General features: G+C 46.3%; 1 protein-coding gene across 3 annotated transcripts in view; it reads right to left on the bottom strand.

Moving 5' to 3' along the window:
• LOC138488041 (ester hydrolase C11orf54 homolog) overlaps positions 1-21,873 on the bottom strand; it is a 258,137-nt gene that overhangs the window by 103,839 nt on the left and 132,425 nt on the right. For 2 of the 3 annotated variants that reach the window (XM_069614760.1, XM_069614762.1), the window contains one exon: positions 13,884-14,000. The exons of the other annotated variant lie outside the window; for it this stretch is intronic. In XM_069614760.1, coding sequence (XP_069470861.1) covers positions 13,884-14,000 — 117 coding nt within the window. The remainder of the gene's footprint in view (positions 1-13,883; positions 14,001-21,873) is intronic. 3 annotated transcript variants of the gene reach the window in all.

The following is a 21,873-nucleotide window of genomic DNA, read 5'->3' as shown; positions in this document are numbered from 1 at the left end:
CCCCCACATTCATCAGCATGGTCCTTGGGGAGCGTGGCCAGTTGCTGCTGTTGCACGATCACCTGGTCGAGGGACTGTTGCCTCTGCTGGGCCATGGCCATTTGCGGTGGTGTCACAGAGGGGCTGATCACCTCATGTTGCCTTGACACAGGGCTTGTGGGGGATGGCCAGTCGTCGTCTTGTGAGTGCCCCTGCGTGGTATCCTCATGTTGTACGGGATGAAACAAACAGGGGGATTGAGACAGGTCATGGATGGATCGTACATCGACATCACCGTTTTCTGTGTCGGAGCATGCTGCCATTAATGCAGTGTCACCTATGGTGCTGCTGCCACCAGAAGCAGTGCCTTCTGTGGCATCCATTGGGGGGGCCTGTGGTGGTGGTGGTGTTGTGGCCATGCTGGCTGCTGGGGTGCCTGTTGAAGTCCCCTCCTGTGTGCTGCCACTTGATTTGTGCTGCTGCCGTGTCTTGATGCGTGAGGTGGAGGGTCTTTGGCCGTTGGTCTTGGCCCTCTTTGCAGGTGTGCTGGTAGGGGTGTCCTGGAGCTCGTCGTTTGAATCGGACCCTGTGGTGGAGTAAAGGAGGGCGAGCGTTATTAATGGGTCTGTGGAAATTGGAATGGCAATGTATCACATGCATTGGGGTGGTACCTGAGGGTGATTTGGGTCAGGGCCTTGGAGGTGGTTTCATTTTTGTGTGGATTGAGGGTGCAGTTGTATTGCAGCCTGCAGTTAGGGGGGTGCCTGCTGCACGTGTAGAGGGTGTTTTTAGGAATTTTAATTATTTATTTATTTAATTTGACTTTTAATGTCCGCTATCAGGCCAATGTGAGTGGACGTTCTCCTGGACATGTGTTTCTGTTGCACTATGTGGACACATGGTACTTCACATGATTGAACATTGTGGTTTTAGCATAGTTTTATTTGGGCCACCTACCTGATTCTTCGGATGTCTGCACTCCTTTCTCCATCCCTCCGACTCCCTCTATGGTCTCCATTCCAATGGTGGAGGCACAGATTTCTTCCCAGGGGGTCAGCTTGATGGGTGATTCCGATCCTCCCCCGGTAGCTGTGGCAATGTTACGGTTGGCGGATAGTATGCTCCGTACGCGTATCCGCAAGTCGTCACATCGCTTTCTGCATTGCTGTGGGTTGCGGGGTGCGGTCCCCACCGCACTTACCCGCTGTGCCACCAGGGCCCATATGGCCTTCTTGTTCGCAAGTGCCGTCCTGGTCATTTGCGTCGAGAAGACGACGGCAGCATTCTCCTGGAGGGTCTCTGTGAGCACCGTGAGTTCCTCACGTGAGAAGTGGACCTGCCGCTTGCGGTCGCACGCTTTTTTCGCTACTTTTCCCATTGTTTTGGTTTCACTAGGGTGGATGACGGGTTGGGATGTCTCTCAGGGTAGTGTTTTTAATGGTTGTGTGAATGTTCTGATTTTATAGGTGTACGGCGTGCTGTTTCCCGTTCCGGGACCATGTTTTTGCTTCCGTTTCCGTATATTTACGGTCACCGTATTTTCCGATTGCCGCTCTCTACGGTGACCGCTATGTCCGGTGGCGGAATTGCACCTAGGTCGCCGTACGACGGCGGTGAGGGGCGTTTTGGGGACATTTCCGCCATCGCGGACTTTGCACTTCCGCCAAGGCGTAGTGCTCGTGCCCGATGGGTCAGAATTAGCCGCACTTTACTCTGTCGTGCCATGGCGGAAACGCTATTTACGCTATGGCGGTCAGGTCAGTTGCTTTCCGCCAGGGTCGTAATGAGGGCTAATGTCACACATCTTTGCAGGTGAGTAGAAAACGGTTTTACTATGGTTCTGAAAAGTTTAGTTAGGGTGTCCCAGACCTACCCAGGTTCGAGAGCCGAGGGCTAAATCTACCCCGTACAATCGGTGACAAGGGAGGCCGGGCGGATCACAGTACCTTTAAAAGTGGAAAGATTCCTCCAGCGGTGGTAGTCGTTCCTGGTAGTGGGTGCAAGTCGCGGCGTCGTCCCGAGGAAGAGGTGATCTCGACGGGGAGGAAGGCTGCAGGTCGTTGCACTACCAGGGATGAGGCCAGCCGTGGAGTTCTCCGTCACAAAGGATTTTTACCCTTCTTTCGCGGTTGAGGTAAAAAGTGGTATCCCGGTTACCGGGGTGCTTGGCACAGGCAAGGCGGCCACGAGATGCTTCGGGACGGCGAAAAGAAGGCAGCAACTGGTTGTCCCCACCAGTTAAGGGAAGAAGACTCTCCGGCGGGAGATCTCCTCTGTCGTCGGGAAAAGTGGTGAGACGATTCTGCAGGGCTTCACCGGTGGTGTCGTCTTGGCAGGTCGGCTCGGCTTCTCCCTCTTCGGCTTCTTAGGTCCTGTGGCGACTTCTGAAGAACCAGTCCCAAAAACCCTGCTTTTATGCAGCAAACCCCCATTCATACAGCCTAGCTGTCACTCAAACATGCTAAGTGGTGAGCGGGGTGGCTCACCACTTGGGCCAATCACACTAGAGTGCGACCTGAGTTGGCAAGGCAACTCGGTCCAGGGTGCCTAAACCCCCTCCCACACCTCCTGTGGTACCCAGACAGAATGGCACCACTTTGGAGGGCTCCTATGCAGAAGCCCGCCAAAAGTGGAACAAAGCCTCGACTCGGGTTCAGGGTTACTGAAGTGAACCTAGACGCCATTTTGGCGGTGAGTTCCGGCAAAAAATCCCAACCGGTGAATTTATATTAAATAAGTAAACCGGCGGTATCTTTAACATTGCATCAAAAAGTGGTGCATCAAAAACCAATGGGAAATCCCATTGGGAAATATTCCGGTGGAATATTTCCGTGGTATCCACTGCCACCAGCCAGAACTCGGCGAGGGGGGACGGGACAGTACCCCCTCGACAACAGACCCAGGGGCAATCTAATTGCCCCTACCAGTACTTCCACAGTAAGATGGTTTGTACTGGTTAAGTTCCTAAGTTAAGACTAGTAAAGTCAATGGTAACTTTACAGACCCAGGGAGACAGTAGTCAGTCCCAGGGTGTGGAGTCTATGTTTGGGGGTCTCTAAGACACCCCTGTGCTACTGCACTGAGGGTGCGGTGTAACACACATTCAAAAACCAATGATGGCTTATGGGGAAAATTACCCCCCCAGCCCATAAGCACATAGCAAGTCACAGAGAACACTCTCAAGTCATGTCCAAGAGTGAGGATAAAAGAGTCTCACTCTTGGCAGGAGAAAAAATAAACCCCACAAAATCCAGAAAAGCTGCTGGGGGACTCACTAGGTTAGGAAATTCAGACTAAACAGAGAATTCTTCCTAACACTGATCTTGGTTTGACTGATTGGACCCTCCATGTCCCCTCTGATTTCTAGGTCGTAAGGTTTCCTTTGTCTCAATGGGGCTCTCCAGACCCCTCTGACCTTGTGGTTTTCTTAGTCCTTGGGGCTGTCTCTTTGGTGCCTGCCAATGTCCAATATTCAGGTTCCTAGGGCTCCTGTGACCTTCTTTGATATTCTCTCTCTAAGGGTATGGCTGACCTGTTTGTGTTTTTATGCCACTTGCTTCTTCCCCTTTCTTGCTCTCGTCGGCCCACTGCCCTTCACCCTGGGCAACCCTGGAACCTTCACTGCCTTCGGGTGTGCTCCAGTGCGGTGGTGTCTCATAGGGAATGTTGCTGTTCTTCACCCTCTTTCGCATCTCAGTTCAGAAAACTTTCAGCTTCCTTACTCCACCTGTTTCAGAGTTTTTCTTCTCTGCAGTTCTCAGATTGAAGGAAAAGGACAAACACAACTAGAAAAAGAAGAGTTCAAGAAGGAAAGAAAGAGTAATCAAGATTTTTTTATTCCCCTTCACACAAGCTTGCCATTTGATTATGATGCAATCCTTAAATTAATTATGGGCTTAAAAGAACAAAAGCAGCATGGATGGCCTGGCAAATGTAACACAATTTATTTTCTTGTTATGTGGGCAACCATTTTGTGGATTTTTTTTTACAATATTGTCAGTTTAGGTGTGCTTCCAGCTTCCTGGAAAAATAAACGTACGTTATACAGTTATTCAAGAAAAGGAGCAAGCTATTGCTAGATATCTACCATCCCATTGCAGGAAAAATGTTTGATTCAATTATTCTCGGTCACTTGCAGAATTTGTCAGTAAGGACCCAGAGATTTGACAGATGACAATGTGGATTCAGACAATTCTTCTCTAGATGGGATGGTAGTAAATGTTCTGTGGAAGGTGGGGGGTGGTTTGGGCACACAATAGTTCAATGAAAGCTGCATATAGTGCTGTAAGTGCTGCGTTCGACAAATGAAGCAGATTGGGGGATAAATTATGCAAGTGGGGCCTGCCCAGGGGTATTCTAGGTCCAGCCCCCTTGTGGAATTACACAAGGGGACATCTTTACAAGTCTAATTTAATACTGAAGGTCTGATGTCGGAAAGGATCACAACTTTTAGGGGCCTGCATCAGTCCAGACACATGCTAGTTTCAATCTTTATATTTCCAACTTGGATAAGGGTCTTAGCAAGGTTAAAGCTTTTCCTCCTAAATTTAGTCAGATCCCAGTCCACTGCTGTCTATATCTTTTGATTATGCCCCGATTGGGTAACACAGATCCCTTGTAGCCTTAAATAAAAATATGCTGGCAAATTACTTAAAGATCAATAATAATAAGACTATTATTATGTTCTTCCACAAAATGTCCTGAATATAAACAATTTAATTAGTGCTTGAAGAATTTCAGGCTGTAAACTGTGCAACAATTTAAGTATTTGGGATTTGTTCTTAGGGATAGACCCTCTAATGGGGATCTAGTCACTAGACTGAACGCTAAACACTGAAAGGATGGCCCATATGGCCGAATTCTGAGACTAAACAAGAAATATGGGCAGTTTTCGTTGTTACCAGCAATTAAATATTATAGGGTAGTGATCCTTCCCTCCTTGCTCTATGGCGCTGAGACTTTCAGCTTCAATAACTTAGCTTTCTAGAACATTAATTAAGGCATTATTTGGAGGAAAGTATTGGGCTATGTGATGAATCCTATGGACTCCTCATTTAACCCCTGCCTAAAGTCTCCTCCCAGGTGGCCAGGGAAAGTCAGACGCTTCCTGATTCTAAGCTTGGGGTGGTGTTCTGCAGGAGGATCACATGGGAGGAGAAAAGGGTCCGGGAAGGAGAGGACTCCATGGGATGAGATGCAGTATTTGTCTTCCTCTAGGGAGGTTGTCTCCTTAATGCCAAAGTATGTAATGGCTTATTGTAATAATCAGCTTTTTGTTCCACAGGATACACATATAAATAGGGGTGAACACAATAAACTGCTAGGCATTGGGACAAATAAACAGCCCTCCAAAATCCTAGAGACTTGTAAAGCTAATAAACTCTCACACACACAAAAGGTATAGTGAAAGGAAATCTGAATAACAACAACCTAAAAGACATGCCTTCCTCTTTTCAATCAGACCTTGTAACTAATCCTTATGATGTTCCTTTTAAGAATATAGTAAAGAACAGATTGGGGTTTAAAAGTAAAAATCAAACTTGAAAAACTGACTTTGTCCTTAGGGACTTCAAGACCCGTAATTCTATAAGTACTGAGATGAGGAACAGGACTAAAAAGGTACAATGTTGCAGGAGTGGTCAGATCATTCATTCAGATGACCCACACCTGAGGGAAACAGAGAGGCGTAAAAGGCCCCCTCAGGTGCAGGCCATAGAGAAACAGAGAAAGTAAGAAGCAGAAGCAGCGTGGTTTGTGCAGGCAGCCTAGACAGAAGCTGGAAGAGAGAGAAGATGCCGGGACCTATGTATGGCAGAGATCAGCTGCCGGTTCGGCGAGGGTATTGTCTCTTGAATCCTGAAGTGCAGAGGCTACGCAGCAGGAAGCGAAGGCGAGGGAAGCTTTTATTCCCAGGAGGCCTTCTCAGATGGCTGACGTGCACCTGAGGGCCTCAAGGCAGTCTCTGGTGGCTGGTGTGCATTAGAGGGACCCAGGAGCAACAGTAAAGCTGTCTCTGGTGGCTGATGTGCACCAGGGGGCATCATGGGCTCCAGTTGCAGGTGGCGTGGACGAAAGCGGACAAAAACGCGCAGACTACGAGAAACAGTTTATCAGTTTGCAAGGAACCACAGAAGAAGAAATCCTGTAAGCTGTGAGGGCACAGGAGGCGCATGTCTTACCCGGTGAGTTCACATGCTGGTAGGGACCCCGGAATGCTCTGTACCCACTCGCGTGTCCAAGGCCGATATTCATCAGGGGAGCAGCACTCGCGTGTGAGTGAAAGTGGTTCTCAAAGCAATTTTGACTACCGAACCATTGAGCAGACGCGAAAGTCTTGTATAGCAAAACCATATGACTGTAACTTTAAACGTGTGAGTCCATGGAAAACCCAGCCACCCGATGGGGCGATATTGTTGACAGTTAATACCCGCAAGTATTGCCCAAGCCAAATGCTACTAAAGTCAAGGCAAATACAATACAAATGATATTGCCAACAGCAGAAGAGGGCTAATGCAAGGTACATAAGTAATGAAACCTGTTGCCCATACTTTGTACAACATAGGGTAAATGCTGGTGTAAACTCACATTGCCAAAGCCAAGAGAGAGGCAGACTAAGATCCTATGCTTGTCAGTATTTGGTTACCTTTGCAAGGGGGAAACAAGAGTGGCAACAAGGCTGCCTCTCTGGGAAAAGCTATTCAGAAGGAGAGGAGCATACTTGGCAGAACAGTATTAAACAGCTTCGATGTGAAACCTACCTGTTTCCCCAAAAGAGTTTTTGAAAGTTTTGAAGCTGCAAATTGTTGAATACTATGAAGCTGCTGTGAACCTCTGGTCAGTTGACCTTAACCATAAGAGCATGTGTTGTTTTGAAACGCTGTTCGAGTAGGTCTGGCATGGGAGTAGACCAGGTGGAAGTTGAAGAAGTACTTGTGATAATTGAAGGAAGAGTTGTGTACAGCTGTTACCAAGAAGTTGTATTTCTTAAGAAGTTATCAGTTGTGGAAAAATCATACTGAGCAGGACAATTATTGTTGCTATTGATGAAATAAAAAGTTGTTCTTTATATAACAAAAGATAAATCATATAAAGAAGAGTCTTTCATTTGCTTTGTTGAATCATCTGAGTAGTAGAACTTTGTTGACCAATTGAAGTTACAAAGAATGGTGTCGCAACTTTGTTGCCAACCAGGATTTTCTTTCTTTGAACTGTGAAACAGAATTCCACTTAAACTCTGGCGAAGGGGAATTCACCCAGGTTATGAGAAGAGACTGCTGATACAATACACATTTAATTACTATAGTTTTAAACTGCCATGCATTTCCATATTTACTTATTGTAAACGTGGGGGACAAATATTCTTTGTTAGAGTGTTTCCTTTAGTTTATTTTAGGCAGGGAAATCCTAGTCAGGGTAGGGATACTGAGGCATTCATCTAACCTACTAATTTTATAAAATGGCATTTGTTAAGAAACCTTCACAAAGTTGTCCGCCTCACATTTCTTATCCCTGACAGCTGTCAGGTTGGGTTCGATTTCGGTGATTAGGTTTGAATTGTGACTGCCTTCAATTGAAGCTTTTTTTAAATGAAGACACATACGTTTGTTTGCTAAAATCATGCCCCCCCCTCACCCTAGCAGCTCGATATATATATATCTATATAGGCTGACAGATATTAAAACATCTACAGTTCTGAATTCCTGGGTGAACAAGTGTCAGTCCATACAAGGTAGTTTGGACACATTCAAATGATATGATGGCCAGTAACCCAATGTTGGTTAAACAGAAACTTAATTCGACTGGATAAATAGTGAAGCCGAAGTTGAGAACTATCAACTATAGAAGCATTTTTACACCCAAGAAAAGAAAGTAGGGCAACTCCCACTTTATAAATTGAAGTTTACTCATCTCTTGTGGAGAAAGCAATCCATGAGGATCAGCTTTAATCCCTTCCCCTCTTTAGAGGTTCTAGGCCTGTGTTTAAAAATGGAAAAAAAGTAATAGAAAGTGTATGCTATGTGGTCTAGACTTGCAGGGAACTCTCAAATCTTGTGATTGCCTGTGCCACTTTAAGGGAGCAAAGATACAAGTATATCGTAAACTTTGCATTCGAGGTTGAGGCAACTTTTTGAGGCAGGATCTTAAATAGCACACAACTTGCTTTGAATTTAGCAACAGAGCTGTTTTGTACAATACTGGTTTCCAAATAATGAATTGGAAAAATCAGTGGTAGTGCGATTGGGTGTGGGGATTAATTTTGTAAGAGTAGGTGAAGTAATGGTTATTGTTTTTATGGACTGTTTAATGATAAAAAATGATTCTGGAATTTTTATACACAAATGTTTTATCAATATATTTAGCTTTGTTTTTTCCCTTTGCTTCATTTTTATTACTGTTATGTGATTATATTGTTAGTTGCACGGTTTTAAACATATGCACAATAAATAAATATAAATAGCACAATGAAATCTATTGAAAATCAAAGTAAGTGACCAATTAGAAGCGGGCAATCCTAGAGAGAAAAACCCCCAAAATAACATCAGCTTTACTTTTTCGAAAGCTGGCAAACATTGGCATGATAAAAACGAGGAAAACATGCAAGGGAAGCCACTTAATGATTTGGCGCATTAGGAGTCTGAGGGAATTAAAAGTGAAGACAACAGAAGGAATTACTGTTGCAAACCCATGGATCTAACCAAGGGTTTCTCTGTTAAGAATCAAACTGCTTGTTACTTATGGAATTCATGGAGGAAATACCATCCATTCAGATATCAACATCACTCAAGATGGAAGTTTCTAGATGCCGTTTTTAATGTTGACAAACATTCTAGTCTTTCTGAAAATGGCGTCGGAACGCCGATACTATATCTTTCAGGAAGCCAAGGCAGCCGGTAGGTTGCTATGTTTTGCTCTAGCATTATTGCCGCCGCTTGACTTCTGTCATTGTGCTACTCTGCTTCACATAATCCCGTCTTCACGGAGACTGTTGTGCTCTTTCCTTTTTTCCCCTTCGTTCTACCTTTTACTCGTCCCTCTTTATTTTTCTCTATCCGCTGCCCTGTCCTTGCGAGTTCCTTTCTCAATCTTCCTTCATTTGCCACCTGACTTTGGTTGCTTTTTTCTCATCTTATAATCCTTGTTACATCCGCGCCCTCGCGGTTCCAGCTTTTTTCTACCTTACCTTCCTGATTCTTCTGCAACTCGCGGCTCCTACTCCCTTCTGACTCCGTTTTTGTTTCCTTTCACCCGCACCTCTCGGTCTATTCCCTCTTCCATCTCCTTCCTCCTGTGCATTCGATTCAGTTCCTGTTACTATTTCACGGACTACCAATTCCAGCTCTCTTCAATAAGAATTACCAGCCATATTCAAGAGCTCAACATCGGGTTTTCTTCCTGAGGTCTTAGCCCATCGGGTACACAGTCTGTTTTCCATAGACTCTGGATGCCTGGTGGGATTCTCCCTACAGTCATCACGCTCTGCTGCAACAAACTGAGTAGTGAATTAGACTCTAACAGTCTAGTCTATAATGGGCCAAAGGACCAATATGCTCCCCACTATCAAGGAGTCAAGCCAGTCCAGTGAAACCTGAGAGCTACATCAGCTGCAACTATTACTTGGTTTCACATGGAAATCAGCATAAACACTGCTGCTGGGTTCATCCAATTACTAATAAAGATGAATAGGTCTTGTTGATGGATGTGAAAAACCTGAAGTTGTTTCGCAACTCAGACCCTGGGGATCCTCCAGTCAGGCGGCCAGGGAAGGGCCATCGCTATTGGATCCCGACCCTGGGGGTGGACCAGCAGGGGAGGATCACCTGGGTAGGGGGTCCTCGGGGAGTGGGGAGGAGACACCGGAAGGTGAGACATGCTATCCCCCATTTCCGGACAGTCATTTACCCCATATTGCTTTCTACCTTTATGGGATAACTCCCCTCCTTTCGTTATTAGCCCAACTACTGAGACGAGGAAGAGGAACACTTAGACTAGGAAGATTACCCCTAGTAGCATGTACTGGCCTTGTCCCACAAATAAAGTCAGGCAGGGTCAGGCACTTAGTCACAATCACACACACCTGAAACTCATGGACCGTTTTCCGAACTATAAAAGGTGGAGCACAGAAAGACAGAGAGAGATAAAGGGGCCAAGGAGGAAGGTAAGTTGGATGGCAAGACGGAGGAGCAGCTGAGAGAGAGCTGCCGAGAAGCAGGCCCGGGAGAACAGGACGCTGAAACCCTGACGGGCTGCGAGTTGAGGCAGGAGAAAGCATGGCAAGGGAGCCGGGTCTCCAAGAGGCTGGGAAAGTTCAGAGAAGGGAGCTGAGGGGCAGGCTAATCCCTTTCCTCAACGTACCAGCAAACCGATTGTTTCCTCCCCCGGGCTGCAAGGTCACCTGGGAGTATCTGAGGGCAGGTGTCACGACTGTGCCACTGGCGCACCAATTGGTACCCATTGTTGACTATTTGGGACTTATTAATCTCCATGATACTCTTTGGACAATACCTATCCATATTTTTGTCTTTACTTTCCGTTTGCAATACTTTGGAACTTTCTTATTTAATTTCACAAACTACATGTCCCATAATGCACCTTGTAGCAGTTCCCATTACCTGGCTATTCCTATGCAGCAGTCTTAGAACTACAATCCCCAGAAGCCTTAGAGATCAGTGCTGTTTTCACTTTCCCAGGACCAGAGAGGGAGAAGGCCAATTATTTTCAGGTGTGCTGCGCCAGGTGCTGCTAATTAGCCTGCTTCATCACAGGGCAGGTCAGTATTTAAGCAGCTGCCTGCAGGAGCACAGGTCTCTTGCATTGAGCTTGCTTCCAGCCCTTTGTTGCCTTAATCCTTGGATGTCTGCTGTGTCCTGTTTCTAGAACCTGCTCCTGTTCCAGAGCCCTGTGCTCCCTGCCTTTTGCCCTGCTACTCTGGCTTCACACCCCTGCCTTTTGCCCTGCACCTCTGTGCTTCCTATACTGCAGCCCTGCTCCCCTGCTTGCAGTCCTATGTTCCCTGTCTACAGCCCTCTGCTCTCTAACATAATTATCTTGTTCCCTACCTGCAGTTACTTGTTCTGTGCTCATTGACCGAGCAAACTGTCTTCAGTCCTGCCCTTGTTATTCCACTTCAGAGCTACAGTTTCCTTGTTATCAGTCTTCAGACCTGCCATTGTGATCCCACTTCAGAGCTACAGTTTCCTTGTTTTCTCTCTGCAGTTCTACTCTTGTTATTCCTGTCCAAGGTTACTGATCCTTGTACCAGTCTGCGGCTTCCAGTCTCCTTACCCCTGCACTTAGATTCTAGTTTTCTTGCTTTACTTCTTTCTTCCAGTTCTCTGTCCTGAACTTTGCTCTCTTTGACTTCTTTTTTCCCCCTGGATAGTTCTGTTACAGTTCTTGTCTTCACTTGTGCCTTGTGTAATTCCTTTGTTTAGAGTTTGGCTGCTGGGTTTCCAGCAGGCAATCTCTGCCCCTTTCCTTTGTCGCGTTTCAGTATTGTACCTTGTGTCATTGTTAATGGTGTGCTGGTTCCTGTTTCAGGAAGCAGTCATTGTTCAGTTCCTGCTGGATCTTTACAGGCTTCAGTCTTGTGAGTACTGTTACCTTGTTTGTGCCTTAGGATCCAGACACCCACTGCTGTTGCTCCTTTCCATGAGCATTCAGAGTGCGGCCTTGTAATAGTAACCTGCTCAGAAGGCTCGAGTTTCCCTGGTTCTGTCGGAAACTCTTCCCCCATTCTGCATACACCCCAAGAGGGAACCTAACGTGTTTGTGTTACTTGTACTCCCTGCCCTTTTCTGTTCATTGCCTCTGTTGCCTAGCCTTTCTCGTCTGCAGGACTCCTTGTACTCCTGCTTCATGTGTACTTTTCTCCTTTTGGCTTTGTTGGCACGTCTCTACCTGCAAGTCTTTGTGATGGCAGGTGAGCAAGACCTTGACCGTGACAAGCTGAAAAGAGCACAATGTGCAAAAGCAATCACAGCTGGTGAGTTCAAAGAAAGAGAGAGCCCGGTTTGTGATCCGTGCGATTGTGGAAAGCTACAGTGTTACACGCAAGGCTATGCGTTGAAGGATATAGATATCAAAATGAAAGATTGAATGTATTTAGCCAGCGAGGGAGCCGATGAGAAACAAAGTAACGGAGCAGTGCCGCGTGAGAAGGCACGTTGTTAAACTATTACATTACTTGGGGCATTAAGGAGTGTTTCACAGCACCATAGATCACTGGTTCAGGGATGCCTGTCGCTCCCAAGGTCACCTGGAAGTTATACCCCCTCCTTCTTGTGAATTAATGAAACATGTTGGTACTTCAAAAATTGCACCGGGCAATGGCATATTTGTTTATTATTTGTCCATAACTTGTCAAAGTATATAGTATTCAATCAAAACAAAAATAGTTAGCATTTGTCCTTAGGTTAACATGTGTTTCGGCCACTGGCCTTTGTCAAAACAGGACATTCATTATGTCATTCCTGATGGTTTGCGAACGTGTTCCGTCAACTTAGAGATCTCCTTTATACAGCTTCCAGTCACGGGTTAATCATTGGTTGTTCTAGTTACATGGAGATAATCTCCCTCCCGGACGCTTCTTGAAAGATAGCTGAACAGTGAATAATGAAAGCGAAATGTGTTGAAAGCCATTGAAGGAAAGGGCACGAGGGAAAGAGCGTGCAGAGATCCCGAAAGGCTCATGTGAAACTGAATTGATATTTTTGTGAAAAGAGGAACAGAGTGGCCATAGGCCTATCCTAATGAACTATATGCTTTTGTGAAATAAGGAACAAAGTGGCTGAGGACCCGTTCTGTGAAACCAAGTGCAAGAGGCACGGATATTGAGAAACCAACTCTACTGTCAGAGTGGTCAAGCATAGGGGTGAGAATACTATGCGGTTGCGAAGGTCTCTGAGAGGTGAATATTGTGAAAGAGAAGTACAAAGGTCGGGGAAGTGGGTTCTCCTCGAGCTCTGTGAAGCTGAGCTGTTTGGCTGGAAAGTGTTTTAGCCATGTTTAAGCGTTTGACGTTAAGTAACTAAGAAGGAACTTTGTGAATATGTTTGTTTGAGAATTGTGAAGCCGGGTGAGGAAAGTACGACAGAATCCATTGAAGAGAGCTGTGATACATATTGAACTGACACTGAAATAGGCCAGGGAAGTCTTTGAACTGTGCATACTACCCACCTTGAAGGAACTTTGTAAGAACCCCAGTGAAATGGACTTGGGGAAGGGAGTGGTGAGTCACTTTCAATGCCATTCTGACATTCCTTTGCTGCACGCTTTATTTTCATACATTTTCCCACACTTAGTTACTGTGAAACGAGAGGGCAAGTATAGAGTTCTGACACAGACTTTCCCCTTTGTTTGAATGACTGACTTGGACCACTTTGTTTTACTTTGCTACTCCCATTGTAGAATTAGAGTCAGCTAGGAAGTCTCCAACCCCAGTCAAACTTAATAAAGGTGTTGAAACTTGTACCTTTGTGTCTGTGTCCTTTCTTGTGAGACCATGCCAGCCTCACATAGACCTTAAACATTCATTTTAGGTTTGTTTCAGTTTGTGAAATGACGCAAAGTAGAGCACCAATGTATCTTTATATGTGTTTTTATCTCTTCCAACCTTTCTCAGGATTCTAGGTAAAAATATAAGATTCTGGATACCCTACTGATATAGGGTGGGCACTGAAAACTCCTCAATTCTGAGAGATGCTATCATTTCATGCAAAGTAAAGCTCAAGGATAATACAAACCCACAAAGACGTTGCAGTGTGTTTTAGCTTTTTGTGTTTTCATATCAGTATTGTCTAAATCAGGAAATGAAAATACAAAATGCTGCACGTGGAATCCATGCATCTGAGAGATTATTGTACCCAATACAAAATGTAATAAAGGAAAAACAAAAACATACTTACAGGATCACGAGATACAAATACAGATTGGCAAATCAGCGGTGCATTCATTTCGTAAAACTTAAGCCAACGATCAACAGCCTCATCAGAATCAAAAGAACAAGGAGGGAATTCTGGTGGCTACGGGAAAAACATATTTGGAAAAAGAAAATGTATGCATAGGTATCAGACTTTTTTTGGAAACTCAGACACATTTTAGTGGTATTTTCTTCAAGATGATCAGCTTCAGGCTAACAGGTATTGACAGACTTGCTACCCTGGAAAAAAGATCACTGATTCGACAGGAGGCCCAGGAAAGACACCATACCATCTGGTCAAGTTTTATTGACTTCATGCTAGTTGAACTACTAGGCCCTTGGAATGAGTATATGGTTGTGGGTTTGAATCAGTGATCTGATCTCTTGGCCCATTCCAACGTCCCCTGTCCTATTTCCATTTCTCTGTCCACCACCTCTGCTCGGACACCCCCCTTTTGTCATTCCCCACACCGCCCCATTGCCTCATTCTCTGCGCCCCGCTTAACCCCCCCGCCCCCCAATGTTAATGATGCAGCCTCCATATAGCTTGAGAACATATTTGGCTTTTGGCTGAGTTAAGAATCTATTCTTGCATTTTAGCTCTGTTCTTTAAGGAATGCAAATACACTTTTTTTTTAAAAAAAAAAGGTGTCAGGGTGGGTCAAAACAGTTGCACAGACGTCGGACACCTTGACATTTTGTTATTTATTTATGTTCTGGTAAATTGATTTTAGTGTAAAGACCATAAAATCCGTAACCCAGTTCAAAAACATGACATTTGCTGGAATTTAATATTTTATGTTCTGATGTATACAGAATATAGACAAATACAAAATGAATTAAAATACAGTTCATTGATATACACTGTAACAACACAGGGCCATTTGTTCATAAAATCTATAAGTAAAACAATGTAATGCATGCCCTAACATTCTTAATTCTAAAGTGCTTCTTTTTACTGATATTCCTTTTTCAATGTACATTTTTCTTTCTTTTCATCCGCACTTTAAGATATTGTGAGATACCTCATAACGAGATATCATTAGTGGTTGTATAACAAAGCACTGCTAATTTCACAGTGTGAATATTAAAATGTCTAAAAATAGATAGGAACCATCTCTTCCCAAATCAATAAAGATACCATAGAAAACAGGAGGAAACAGGGAGTGCCTTCGTGTGAGTCCTGCAGTCATCACAGATTCCCCAGTGATGAGCTCCTCCCACATGGCCAGGGACGGCAGTTGCTACCTGATCCTGACCCTGGGGGTGGTATATCCTGACCCTGGGGGTGGTATTATGACGGATGATCATGTGGGAGGGGATGACTACCGGCAGGATGTGATGACTCAATTAGGAGAGACTCAGTATTCTTACCCCCTTATGAAGAAAACCCCATGGCACAAACTTCTGATGGCATACTGTCAGGTTAGGCAGAATATACCATTCATACCTCATATACACATAACACACACCTAACTTTTTTTATTTTTTATTGTATTGTTTGCTTGTAAATACTGTTTCAAAGCGCCCACAGGGCAAGGGAGGGAGCAGGAGTGGGAAACACATTAAAATATATTAAAAACACCATATATAAGAGCAGTGGGGAAAGAGGAAACAGGACAAAACTACTATTCCTGTGAGTATTCAGAACGTGCAAGTGCAGCAAGGAAGAAGGCAGGAGTCAGTGCTGTGGAGTCTGAGTTCATGGGTGAGTGTTAGGAAAGATTTCGTAATTGTAGGTAATTTTCCTTCCATGTGGCAACCCCTAAACTTTTTGCTGTTGTTTTTCACCTTGTTCTTGACTTTGCCAGAGAAGTGCAGCCTTCTGCCGCACTCCTCTGGGCTTTCGCTCCTTTCTTACAGGGAAACTAACATGCCCTTAAGACAGTCAGTACCAGGGAACGCTGTTTCCCGTAGTTTCTTTTATCATGTTGCGGCTTTCGTGCAACATGACACAAGAGGGCACTGTAAGCTAAGTTACAGCTCTCTTGGGTCTCTAGCCTTCTACAGGCCCTAGATACTCGTTTAGGATTGTATCTGATCGGTGTAAGTGATTCAGGGACAGGAATGGTGGCAGCGATCGTTTCTTGTGTTTTGAGCTCCTTTTGGCGTTCTAAGCGCGTTTCTCGCGCTTAACCCAAAATGGTGGCCTGGCTCCCAAAATGGCCAGACCACGAGGCTCCTTTGTCCTGTCCGCTGACCGTTTTGCTCCCTTCACCTTCCCCAGGTCGAGCCAACCCGGGGCCTTCCTTATTTGGGCATGTACTTTCCTGCGAAACACGGATGCTTTTGCGGGCTTCTACACGTCTTGTGTGTGCCTCCAGGATGTGGGCTGGGATGTCTGGTCCCAATACACATCCTGGGTGCCAGAGAGTCTAGGGTGGTGTGAATGCCTGGGACCACCGTGGTCCGTGATTGGTCCACGAATGGTGTGAGTGTTGATGAGCGGATCTCCCATTGGGTCCCCTCCGTTTTGGCGCAAAGGGAACCGTGGATAAGAGGGGGCTGGAAACACCACTACCATGTCGATCTCCTGAGTTCTCACGAACAAAGGAATACAGGAGCCAAGTATCCTGCAACCAAGAGGCTGGACCGAGGAATCGCTGGTGACCCGCTGAAGGACTTCTCCTCTGCACTGCTGTCGCCTTGTGAAACCCTTTTCACCTTTGATCGAACCAGATGGCCTGTACTGGTACTTCGACCCTTTGGAATAGCGGGAACAGCTATTCTCGGCATCTTCACCATCTGCTGCCAGTAAGCCTTCGGAAGCGTCTCTGGGCCATCCAGCTGACTGACCAGCTTACACGGGAGTCTTGCTCTGTAACTGCCGCCAGGTTGTGTAGTATTTCGAGCCCTTGTCACTCTCACACGCTTCGTACACTTGGCGTTCCCAGGTCTGAAGTGAGTAGTGTACATTTGGCTCAGATACACACGGCCGCTCCGTTGCCCTGCTGTGGTAACAAATTGTGCGGGTTTCTTCGATTGGGACGTCTTTTTACTCAACATGACGACGAGGCGTTCCCTGCTCTTCTGAACCTGCCAGCCACTGAAACGGACGCGGAGAAGCCTGGGTCTGCTTGCATCGGGGACCGGCGAGTAGCATAGCTAGGATATGGTCGCCCTCCTGCAGGAGCCCATTGCTTTTCCCCGCTGTGTAAAACAGCACCCTTTTCCGTACTCGCGCTCTGCTTCTGCCCACTGTGGAGGCTGCGCTTGAGTCGCGGAACTTGTTCTTCTTCTTTTGTGCACTAAACTGAACTGCCTGATTTCCCTCGAAGCGCTTCTCCTTTTGCCCGTTGGCACCAGCGCGTGCAGGTACTTTTGAGCACAAGGCTCCACTCTTCGCAGGGCTCGGACTTCCATCTAGTTAGGTGCCTCTGAAGGTGAACTGGGTCTAAGCATTATTGCGCACTGCCTGTTTTCCCTCCCTTTTAGGTGGACTACACATCTCGTGCATATAACGCTTGAGACTTGTTGTATTTGTATATATATTGTGTTGATATGGTATGTGTTGGTTTACTATCGTTATATTGTGATTTTCTCGCTACGGTCATTGTTTTAAAGGCCTTGAAATAAATGTGTATATATTTTTAATATAACAACTGTTTGGAGTAGTTTGTAAGTGTTCTTGCTTTGTGTGCTCATTGCGGGCTTTCAGTCACCCTCACCCCTCTTGAGACCTAGTCTTGACCGCCGCGATCGCTACCTTGATTGGTCTGGCTCGTCCAGAGGTTACCCTGTTCCAAGTAATTAGGTTGGCCTTCTGAACTTCTGCGCCACCAGGACAGAGTTCAGAAATCCGTCTTAACAAATTGGTGTACAGCGGTGGGATACGACTGAAGGTATCCAGTGTTGCGCACGAACTAGGGCATTTCAGGTTATTCCAACCAGGACACGTAGTGAATTGTTGTAGTATAGCTTTAAAAAGGCCATAGTCCTATCTAACAGTATGGAAACAAATACCTTGTTAACTTTAAATGCTTCCAAATCAGAAACATTGAAAAAGATGTGTGCGGAGAGAGGTGTTTCCTCTCAAGGCATGAAATTGGAAATGATCCAAAGAATCGTGGCGTGGCAAGAAGCACAGCTTGACGCTATAACTTCTGAGGACAGTGCGGAAGGTGGTGGGGCTGCTCTCACTGGTAGAACCGACGGTTCTGCCGCTGCACTGATCCATCGCGACCACGAGGACAGGGAGGACGAGATGTCTAATGTTTCCTCTGCCAGTGCTGATGGGGAGGCTATGCTTGAATTCAAGAAGCAAGAGCTGCGGTTTAGGCAGCAGGAGCTTGAATTCAGCATAGCTAAACTAAAAATCGAACAGGCAGAAAAACAAAAAGACAGGGATCACCAGTTGGAACTGGCCAAGCTTCAGTTTGCAAATGGGTCCAAGGGTCCTGGACATGGGTCTGGGGCTTCCTCTCATCCACGGTTTCCGAAAGATCTGCTCAGTTTGTATGAGGAAAGGAATGACATTATGGACTGGCTGAATGCGTTTGAGTATGCATGCGAAGTTCAACAAGTTGACAATGCTGATAAGATTGCCTGGTTACTCAGCAGACTGCCCCATTCTGGCTGTAGTGCCATTATGGAAATGTCGAAGGCTGAGCGAGCTGATTTCGCAATGTTAAGGCAAACTCTCATTTTAAAGTTTGGGAAGACTCCGGGCCAATATTTGAAACGTTTCAGAGAGTATAAGAAAAAGGAAGGTGGTACTTGGGTATCTTATGTCACTGAATCCTTAAAAAACTTAACTGGCTGGGTCGAAGGTTATAAGGTTTCTACCTTCGAAGGCATGATAAATCTTGTCATGCTGGAACACATTTTTGCATCTTCTTCCCCGGAGCTTAAGCAGCATTTGGCCGATTCGAAGGAGATAGATCCTAAGAAGCTGGCCATTGCAGCAGACTTATGGGTGTCACATCGAGTGTCCCATAAGGACAAAACTCATCCTGGTAAGCAGGAGGAAGGGAAAAAGTCCAAAGATATGGAGGGTGGAGAATCTGATAAATCTTCTCATAAGGGCCACAAAAAGAAAAATAAGGGTAAGACACAAGAGAACTCACAGGGTAGTGGAGGTCAGCCTCCGAAACAGAACTCTGGTTACAATAAGCCTCCCTATGTAAACAGACCCAATGGATCTTGTTTTGCTTGTGGAGCAACTGACCACGTGAAGGGGGATCCCCGGTGTAAGGTTAGACCTTTGGGGGTCCACTCCACTAATCTGGCCTTCTCCTCCTACGAGGAAGAAGAGATTACAGGAGCATCCTTCTCCTCAGACTCATTTCCCAGCGGGATAGAGGCTGAGGTAGTTTTAGTTTCCCTGGGTTCCTGGGAGCCTAAAGTCGCAGAGGCTTATGCTAGGATTCCGGATAATACCAAGCACTACTTTAAAGACAGTGTGCTGATCAATGGAGTAGATACTCCAGCTCTTAGGGATAGTGGGTGCAGTAGCACTGTAGTGGATTCTACCTTGGTAGACTCAGAGGAAGTTGCCAGAGCTACTCTGATGCCCACTAAGTTGGCTGACGGCCCACTCCGTATGTTCCCAGTAATACCTGTAAATCTTACTTTAAATGGTACAGCAGTCAGGATTCCAGTGAGCATTCAGAGAAACGTCCCGGGAAAGGTCTTGTTAGGTAATGATCTCAGAGCTTTAGGGCTCGTAGGAGACACTGCCGAAAGACCCTACACACGGTCTCAAGCACGGGCAGCATTGGCCAAGACCAATACGCCACCCCAGCCGAAGGGGAAACCCAAGGCGAAAGGAGTCGACAAGTCAAGACGAGGGAAAGAGAATATTCCCCCGAGCTCGCCTACCACTGCGGTGGAGGAAGTTGGTCAATCGCCCGGGCCTGACGAGGAGGTGGCGATGCCTGAAGTATTTGACCCCAACGATCATCCTGAACTAAAAGACTTGTTAGTTGAAGGAGGTCCTGATAGGGACGAATTCAGTAAAGGCCAACGTGAGTGCCCATCTCTGGAAGGCCTAAGGAGACAGGCCTGCTCCCAGCTTGAGGGTGAACCTCCTGGGACGCATAGGATTTATTGGGAAGGTGGACTCCTGTATAGTGAGCCCACAGAGTCTACAGAAGGAGACCATAGGAGGTTGGTGGTTCCCCTTGCTGTTAGGCCCTTCCTCCTGCAGTTGGCGCATGAAGTTCCCCTTGCTGGGCACCTTGGTATGAAGAGGACCAAGCAAAGGTTATCCATGCACTTCTACTGGCCCAAGATGGGGGTGCAAGTAGAAAGTCACTGCAGGAGTTGTGCCTCCTGCCAGTTGTCTGGTAAGGTTGGCGCGATAATCCAAGCTCCGTTGGTACCGCTCCCAGTTGTGGGGGTACCATTTGAAAGGGTAGGGATCGACATTGTTGGTCCCCTTGACCCGCAAACATCCTCAGGCAATAGGTTTATCCTGGTGCTGGTCGACCATGCAACCAGATTCCTGAGGCCATCCCATTGAAAACTGTAACTGCCAAGTCAGTTGCAAAAGCTTTACTTGGCATATTTACTAGGGTTGGCTTCCCTAAAGAAGTTGTGTCGGATCGTGGCAGCAACTGTATGTCGAAGTATATGCAGGCTATGTGGAAAGAATGTGGGGTCACCTAAAAGTTCTCTTCTGCATACCACCCCCAGACCAATGGTCTGGTGGAACGTTTCAACAGAACGTTAAAAAGCATGATTGGGGCTCTGGAGGAACCTCAGAGAAGAAAATGGGATCTTCTTTTACCATGCTTACTGTTTGCCTACCGAGAGGTACCACAGGAGGGTGTTGGCTTCAGCCCCTTCGAACTTCTGTTCGGTCATCCCGTACGGGGACCCTTAGCCATCGTCAAAGAGGGATGGGAGATCCCCACTCCCCCTGTTACTACCAACGTAGTTGATTATGTGCTAGGGCTCAGAAAACGGATGGTACTTCTGATGGGCTTGGCTAGTGATAAATTGAAGGCAGGACAAGCGCTGGTGAAACATTGGTACGACCAGAAAGCTTCCCTCATCAACTTTACACCTGGTCAGCAAGTCCTGATCATGAATCCCATAAGGCCTCGAGCTTTACAGGACAAATGGTCAGGCCCTTACACAGTGGTGGAGCCCCTGGGTGAGGTTAACTATTTAGTGGACCTTGGAAGGCCTGGACAGGCTCCAAAAGTGTTTCACGTGAATAGGCTGAAGGCTTTCGTCCCAAGAGTCGAAATCGCAGCACTGCTACTGGCTTCAGATGTTGAGGAAGAGGAGTCGGAACCTCTCCCCGACCTGTTCCAAAGCGGTCCTTCAGATAGCTCCTTTGAGGGTGTCCGAGTGGCCCCTCACCTGACTTCTGATCAGCAGGATGAGGTGAAAAGTTTGCTTAGGCAGTTTTCCCCCCTGTTTTCACAGTCGCCTGGTTTGACACCTTGGTGCAAACATAACATTGACACAGGAGACAGTGTACCTACCAAAAGTAGGGGATACAGGATGTCAGACAAAGTACGGTCTTATACTAAGACCGAGGTCAACAAAATGTTAGACCTTGGGGTGATTGAACCCTCTAGTAGTCCTTGGTCCAGCCCTGTGGTTTTGGTTCCAAAGGCAGGCACTTCTGAATTGAGATTCTGCGTGGATTACAGGGCTCTGAATGCTGTCACCAAGACAGATGCACACCCCTTGCCTCGAACAGATGAGCTGGTGGATAGTTTGGGTGCCTCCAAGTACCTCAGCACGTTTGACCTCACTGCTGGCTATTGGCAAATAGCTTTAGCAGAACATGCCAAGGAGAAGACAGCATTTTCTACTCCAGACGGCCTTTACCAATTCCGGGTAATGCCGTTCGGGTTGAAGAATGCACCTGCCACTTTCCAGAGGCTTGTGAATCATGTGTTGAATGGGTTGGACGAATTCTGTCTTGCATATCTGGACGATATAGCAGTTTTCAGTGCCACCTGGGAAGACCATGTGAAACACCTCGGGATTGTGCTCCAGGCTCTTCAGAAAGCACA

The sequence above is a fragment of the Ambystoma mexicanum genome, chromosome 9, assembly GCF_040938575.1.
Source record: "Ambystoma mexicanum isolate Mex_15411 chromosome 9, UKY_AmexF1_1, whole genome shotgun sequence".
NCBI lineage: Eukaryota > Metazoa > Chordata > Amphibia > Caudata > Ambystomatidae > Ambystoma > Ambystoma mexicanum.
Note: the sequence above shows the minus strand (reverse complement) of the source record. Positions and strands in the feature narration are given on the sequence as shown.